Source organism: Octopus bimaculoides, chromosome 10, assembly GCF_001194135.2.
Source record: "Octopus bimaculoides isolate UCB-OBI-ISO-001 chromosome 10, ASM119413v2, whole genome shotgun sequence".
NCBI classification, from domain to species: Eukaryota; Metazoa; Mollusca; class Cephalopoda; order Octopoda; family Octopodidae; genus Octopus; species Octopus bimaculoides.
The window spans coordinates 25,223,301-25,231,347 of NC_068990.1; the positions used below are offsets into that span (position 1 = coordinate 25,223,301).

Genomic DNA, 8,047 nt, shown 5'->3' on the forward strand with positions numbered 1-8,047 from the left:
AGTATGTAATGTAGGCAAAAATTAACCCTACCTGTTTCTCATGAAGCTGGAGTTGTGCAACCAAGCAAGATTTTGCCTTTGAAAAAGCCATATTTTAATAAATAAGTATAATTCCAATGTAGTGCCTTTTCTTTTTTTTTTTTTCCCTCTCTCACACACACTTCTTTTCAAAGATAACAATACGTCAACATGTTGATATATAAGTCTGCAGAAATTTTGGATAGGAGTAGCAGAACAAAACCCAACCAACTACCTGCAACACTTTGGTGCTACAGGTGGAGGGAAAACAGAATATAGAATGGGCTATTTTGGTGAGGAACAAACAAGCAACCAGCTACTGACCCCACTGGCAATTCATCCGCAATGAACATGAAAGTTGTGTAAGAAGGTGATATATTATTTTTTTTGCAGTAAACAGAACTTGAAAGAAAGAAAGACAGGTAGAGTGATACATACAAAGAGATGGAGAGAGAGAGAGAGAGAGAGAGAGAGAAAGAGAGAAGCAGGAGGTAATAATTTACAGACAGACAAAAATGCTAGACTTGTTGTTGATGTTGTGGATGTTATTAGTTAGACGTTAACTACCCGTCACATCACATCAACTCCAAGATATTGGTTTTCACCAGAACAACATAGGAATGGTAAGGAAACTAATCAAAGTACAGTGGAATCTTGCACCAAGTTAAAGGTTTATAAATAAATAAGTGACAAAGACGAGGAAGATTTTCATAGAGAGAGAGAGAAAGAGGGAATAAGGCGTAGCAGGTATCATTTACTGAAAGAGAAGAGGATTAAATAACGGCGTGAAGAAGAAATACAAAACCAAAGAAAAAGAATTAATGGAAATGTAAAAGAAAACGAGAAACTGTCGAGTCTGGAGTTTAGATTTTACATTCTTAGAAATACTCTCAAATATAAATTATCTTGATTCCTATCAGGTTAAAAGGGAGGATTAGCTTAATATCAACATTTGTCACTGTTGGAAGATCTGACAAAACCATAAATCAGAAAATATCTAAATCTGCAACAAAGCATCATTTTATTTGTTTCATCACAACTTAGAGTCCAGACTGTCTTTCTACCATTTCTACTATTAAAGTGTTCTATGGACCTACCTTTGCTTTATGAGCTCACTAATGACCGACATACACTAACTTCTTCAGCCCAGCATATGTAATCCAGTTGAATTACCAGATTATATCAGTGGAACCAACTCTATTGAATATATTAGTCTTTGCAACTAACGAGATCTAACCAGGTGATATGATACCATAACCTAATTTAAGTTTATTTTCATTAAAACCAATTGTTCTATGGTTGCCCATTCTCTTTATTTACCAAACTCCACTGACTTACGGGATAATATATTTTACACAAGAAGCATAATATGACATATATTTGGAGAAAGAATCACTAAGTAACCAACAGGGAAAGCACATCTTTAGACTTTCCTATCCATCCCTGAACATAAACTAAACGGATATTACTAGTACCAGTAGCTGTGATAATTATGAAATGTAATTAACAGTACTTAACTCTTTTGATACCAACCTACCCAAGATCACCCTTAGTTCTATGATACAAACTTCTTGTTTTAAAATGATCTAAATTAAAATTTTCCATCAAAATTTCATCTTAATTTATGTTCCAAAACATCAGTCTAACAATAGTCTTTACCACATTCTTTATTATTTTCAAAATTAACTGAAACAAAAACAGTGAATTTCAACAGAAATGTGGTAATGAAAGGGTTAAACAAGCAGGCTATCAACTTCAGAACTGGATTGATCAGGATTTTAGTTATCAAAGGAGGATTTAGTTCATTCAAACTTTTATTCTTCATCAGTATGCTTGAGACCCCTGCTTTAATTGTACCCAGTAACTACATCTGCATATAGAATTCCTTGTATTTTTTCTTTTTACTTGGACATTACTGTCATGTTTTGAGACTATTGGGTTAAGGATATTTCTTATAGTAACTGTGTGTCTTTCAGTTCAAATTCCAGCAATAATGAGATCAGTGTCACAAATACCTTGTCCTTAATAAAGGTTTCAAAGTTTAGAATGAAAATGAGGAGCTAAGGACTGAGCCTTGTTGAACACCTGCATTATCATCACCATCATTTAGCATCCATTTTCCATGCTGGCATGAGTTGGAAGTCTGACTGGATCCTATGGGTTCAAGGACTACATTATGCACTGGTGTCTGCTCAGACATGGTTTCCACATCAGAATGCTCTTCCTAATGCCAAATACTTTACAGAATGTACTGGGGGCTTTTCCGTGTCATCAGCACTCGTGCAATCGCCATGCAACTTACAAGACTGTAAAACCCAACAAAGGTAGCTTTATGCTAGGAGATGAAGGATTAAAGTATGAAAAAAAAGGGGTTAGAGCAGAACAGGTTTGTTGCTGTAGAGAGGGGCTACTTGGTTACATTTTGGAAGAGAAGATAAAGCTGATTGAGGTGGAGTCCAGAAGAGATAAAATTAGTGGTGATGAGATGAGTAAAGGTATGAGGTGAGTAAAAGTGAGTATCTTCATGCAATGAATTCCTAGTCAAGTTTAGCACATTCATACTTGGTGTAAACAATCCTTGGGATTCATTTATCAACATTTTACCTCCTCGTTCTCAGTTGGACAGTAAAATATAGAACAGCCAGTTGAGCTCTTGTAGAACATAGCAATAGGGCATAGAAATGTCATTTCTATTAGTCAATGAGTTTGGAGGCCACTGAGGGGATTATGCTTCACTAAAGAAGTTTAATAAGGTTGAAACATAACCTGAATTGTCACCATTGGTGACAAAAATCAAGCTCACTTTCCTACACTGCATATTTCTTTTTCTATTTTAGTTGATTGAAATTACAGAAATTCTCTCCCTTGGATGCTCTGAGAATAATTTTCATTAACATAACTTCTCATCAAAGTTATAATTTTAATAAATTAAAAATTATTTTCAGTGCACCATCTCAAGTATGAAAGCTGGTACTTAACCAATAGTACTACCACTTCAATGGTGGTCAAAAGGACTGGTGATACCTTTACCATTTTAATGATTCTAGCAGAGGTTCTCGCAACTTTGTCATACCCTGAACTGTTTTGCCCATCATTTACCCCCTAAACTTTACAGCTAACAATCTAAATAACTCCTAGTCTTCATGGTACTTTTTGTTTGGTAATCTACTCTCATGACACTTCTGTGTATTTGTCAATACAGATACCTTCCTACGACAATGTGTGTGTATGCGTGCATGTGCACATACAAACATACATACGTCCATCCATCCATACAGCCCCATACATTCTGGTTTAACTTGTAGCTTGGCTTCTGGCCAGGTAAACCAGTTATTTCACCTTCTCTCAATGTGTGTGTGAGAGAGAGAGAGAGAGAGAGAGAGAGAGAGAGGTTCATGATATTTAGAAGTTGAAAGTGATCTAAGATTTTCTTCCATTCCTCCCCTACAACATGTAGAAACAAACAATCTTATGGAAGTTCAGCTTTTCTGTTTTAATGTTACAGTTGCCACAACACTAACCTACATCCCACCACCATTTCTATTGCTACCATCTGTTTAACACTTCTTCAATCATGCATTGAGTTTGAAAGGGCTTCAAAAATCACCCCTCATCCCTCCCTAATATTCTCTCCCCAGGGACACTTCCAGACCCTGAAATTCTGAACATTTCAAGGTCTACCTCCTTTGATAAATTTTTACGCTGCCTTACAGAGCACTACTACAATCTCAATAAATTCTTTCTTCATTTTGTCACTGCCACCCCTCACCCCCCACAACCCATCCATCATCATCCTCAATTCTTTCTAAGTCATCCAATATGCTATATGATTCCAAAATTCTCTTTTATTCCAATCTGTATCCATTACTTACATTGTACATACCATTCCACATTGAACTTGGTTTACTAAAATACTCGATATTAATCTATGTTTATGTAAACACATGCTCACACAAACACAGATTACTATACCACAGACAAGAATCTGGTCTCCATTTGGGGGGAAACAATAAAACAATATAACAGATATATAACTGGAAATAACTTAATGGCAACTACGGTAAACTTGTCATGGCTCTTTCCTATGTTCAAAATAGTTTGCACAGCATTTTGAAAAGTTGCTACACATGAATAATTTTTCAAACTTATATCATCGTAAGATACAACATGTAATCCTTTTATTCTTTTACTGGTTTCAGTCATTTGACTGTGGCCATGCTGGAGCACCGCTTTTAGTCGAACAAATCGACCCGAGGACTCATTCTTTGTAAGCCTAGTACTTATTCTATTGGTCTCTTTTTGCTGAACTGCTAAGTTACGGGAACATAAACACACCAACATCGGCTGTCAAGTGATGGTGGGGGCACAAACACAGACACACATATATATATATAAGACAGGCTTCTTTCAGTTTCCATCTACCAAATCCACTCACAAGGCTTTGGTTGGCCCAAGACTATAGTAGAAGACACTTGCCCAAGGTGCCATACAGTAGGACTGAACCCAGGACCATGTGGTTTGGAAGCAACCTCCTTACCACAAGCCATGCCTGTGAAAAATTATTCACTAATAATTTATTATTCTTAAATAGAATAGGTGCAGGTGTGGCTCTGTGAGGTAAGAAGTTTGCTTCTCAACCACACAGTTTCAGGTTCAGTCTCACTATGTGGCACCTTGGGCAAAGTGTCTTCTATTAAAGCTCCAATCAACTGGAGCCCTGTAAGTAGATTTGGTAGAATCAGAGAGAAACCCTTCTCTCTCTGCGTGCGTGCGTGCGTGCGTGCGTGCGTGTGTTCAGTCTTGTGCGCACTCACGTGTAAGTGCATGTCTCTTAGCCTTTGCCTCACACAATAACTGTGAATGAGTGACACTGCTACACAGGCAGTGGCATTCATTTCCAACCTTCCATAGGAACATGTCTGATCATGAGAAATATTATCTTGGTTGGAAATAAGTGAGGGTTAGTGATAAGGAATGGCATTGGGAAATCTGCCTCAGGGGATTCCATCTAACCCACCCGAGCATAGAAATGTGGCCATTAAAAGGGTGAGGATGATTCTAGCAGTCTCTCTTCACTTGTGCCCAGTTTATAGATAAGCTATACATGTACCACTTCTATTCCATCAGCTACTGCAATAGTTCTTCACAGATACAAAACACTATCCGACTATTCTAAATTATCAAGCTGCTGCACCTACAAGATCTGCTGTTGACCCTGCTGGGATTCTCATCTAATCATTCTACATTAAAAACATGCCACCCATCCCTTTCTTCTTGAGGAATTTTGTGATTTGGAACAGCCTGACTGAGGATGAATGCATTCCGAACTGAAGTCAGCTGAAAATGTCAACTGTACCAAACAAACCTATTCTTTTCTTAACATTTGTTTATACATGGGAACAGCCAATGAAATTAACTCCTTACTGCACACCAAAAGGATCTACAAAATCTAGGGCCCCACTACCACCACCACCTTTTTTTTATATCTAACCTTTTTGTTACCATATTTCTGCTGGAAAACACTACCTTTGTTTCAATTAATTTGGAACTAATGAAGGAAGAATTTAGTAAAACAACTCATTATTAAGCTGGTGTTTGCAATGTAAATTAAAATAGAATTTTTATGGAAGGTTTTAATTTAAATCAATTTAAAACAGGAATTTGTATCATAGAACCAGCAGCAATTTCAGTCAGTCTGCTTTAATATAAAATTTGTTTGAATATAACATCTAAGTAAATGTAATTTGAAAGATTACATTAAATGAAATTAAAACATACAGAGTAAAAGAATTTATTAAGGAAACTGTACATATAAAAAAGGAAGTCACACCAAACAACCCAAACTAATATTTATCAACAACTTGTTCTTAGAAACAAAATTGCCCTTACCAAATCTTCATTCATAGAAACCCTTAACCCCTTTATTACCATATTTCTGTTGAAATACTCTACCATTGTTTGAATTAATTTTGAAAATAATTAGAATTTAGTAAAATAATTGTCATTCTTTTTTCTGGTGTTTGGAACCTAAATTAACAAAGTTTGAATGAATGATAGAACCACAAGGCAGCTTCAAAATGGTTTGTATTACTGCAAAACAAGAAATGTGTTTCATAGAGCCAGGGCAGTCATGGGTGGGTTGGTATCAAAAGAATTAAAATACACAAGAAGTCACTCTGTACACCCACATGGTTACATCATTTGTACAAGATTCAATTTCTGTCTCCTTACGTTTCTGTTTTTTTTATATGAATTACTCTATTTATGAATACTTTCTTTGGTTTAGGTAATTTTAGAATATTAACCAGTTCTTTATTTTTATATCTATCCATTTTATATCTTTTATTTTTTCCCCCCATCAGACAAAATGATTTTGTTGTGAGAATCAAGAAGATTCTTAAAAAAAACACACAGGTGTCCATCCTTATGTACACATTTACAGCTGTAACACTCCAAATACACAAACACACCTTTCTTTCTCTTAATAATGATAATAAAGCATAGATTAATATTATACCCTCATCACAACCCAATAATAATATTATCCTTCTCCTCCCCCTCCACCTTATCATTAGTCCCATCATTATCCCACCACCATCAACTTCCTCCTCCTTCTCCTCCTCCTCTTTATCTTCTGTATCCCAGACATTAAAATGTCTGCTTCACTAGTAATAACTGCTCTACATCAATATCTAAATCTGTTGCTGTGATTTAACAGTTAATGAAGTCAGACAGTACAAAAAAAAAAATAACAAAATACAACACAAGAAAGTTCCAGAAGAAATGTTCCAAAAAACAAAAAGAACAACTCTGAGGGCAAGATAGAGAAGAAGAAGAAGAAGAAGAAGAAGAAGAAAGAATGAACACAGACACATTGGAAGGAAGAAATGAACAAAAATTCACATCTATAGGTGGGGTGGTGATGGTGACAGCAGTGGTGGTTCTCCATCATTCAACAATGAGGATTCACTTGTTTGATCTACTGAATTACCTGCCCCTAAATTAAAACATAAGTGGCTGAGTATTCCACAGACCTGTACCTTTCATGTAATTCTCAGATAGAATCCGTTTGATGCAGTGTGTGTCTAACATAGCTGTACCTTTTAAATTACAGATATACAATAATCCCTTGCCATATTGCAGTTTATTATTTAAGCTTATATTGATTCTTCTGTGGAGTTGTTTTGCATTTATAATAAAAAAAATATATACAAATTATAAAAATAATTTTTAAAAATATACAGTACAGTACTGTTTCTACTTCGAAGATTTTCACCCATCGCAGGGGTTTTTGGATCATAACACCAGCAATAGTCGAAGGATTACTGTAACCCACTTGATGGGCTTCTGCACAGTTTCCTATTTCTTTACTGCCCACAAGGGGCTACACACAGAGGGGACAAATGGATTAAGTCGATTATATCGACCCCAGTGCGTAACTGGTACTTATTTAATCGACCTTGAAAGGATGAAAGGCAAAGTCAACCTCAGCGGAATTTGAACTCAGAACCTCATGGTTGCAATGCAAACTTCTTAACCATTCAGCCATATTGCACCTGCGCACATCCCTGAATGACATATTTGTTTGAAACTTCACTTGAAAGATTTATTTGGTTGCTATTCTGACTCTCTCACTTGTGTATATTCTAATAACAAGGAACTTAGTGTGTGCATGTATGTATGTAAGCAAGCATACATACATAGTGTGGTTGATAGCCATATATTCTTCTTTGCTGGCTGTTAATGTTAGATAGGTTGTGTGTAGACATTGACCACACCTAAGTTTGAATGTTCAAATACTTAATCCACATCATTATATTTACAAATGTACATCTCATAAATTAATGGAATAACATTCAACGAACATAATGGTTAGGGGGTTTCTGTAACACAACTTGCTAGATAATATTATGAAAATAGTGCAAGGAATTTAATTCACTACCTATAATTATAATTAATGCTTTTTACCCAATGCTCCAGTTTAAAGTTGGGGTCATTTGTTGAGTATGACATTAGCATGTTACATAAG

General features: G+C 35.8%; 1 protein-coding gene across 9 annotated transcripts in view; it reads right to left on the reverse strand.

The window, feature by feature from the left end:
* The window catches only part of LOC106880762 (plectin), a 114,752-nt gene that overhangs the window by 28,720 nt on the left and 77,985 nt on the right, over positions 1-8,047 (reverse strand). For 6 of the 9 annotated variants that reach the window (XM_052971081.1, XM_052971085.1, XM_052971083.1 and 3 more), the window contains one exon: positions 32-76. The exons of the other annotated variants lie outside the window; for them this stretch is intronic. In XM_052971081.1, the coding sequence (XP_052827041.1) occupies positions 32-76 (45 nt within the window). The remainder of the gene's footprint in view (positions 1-31; positions 77-8,047) is intronic. 9 annotated transcript variants of the gene reach the window in all.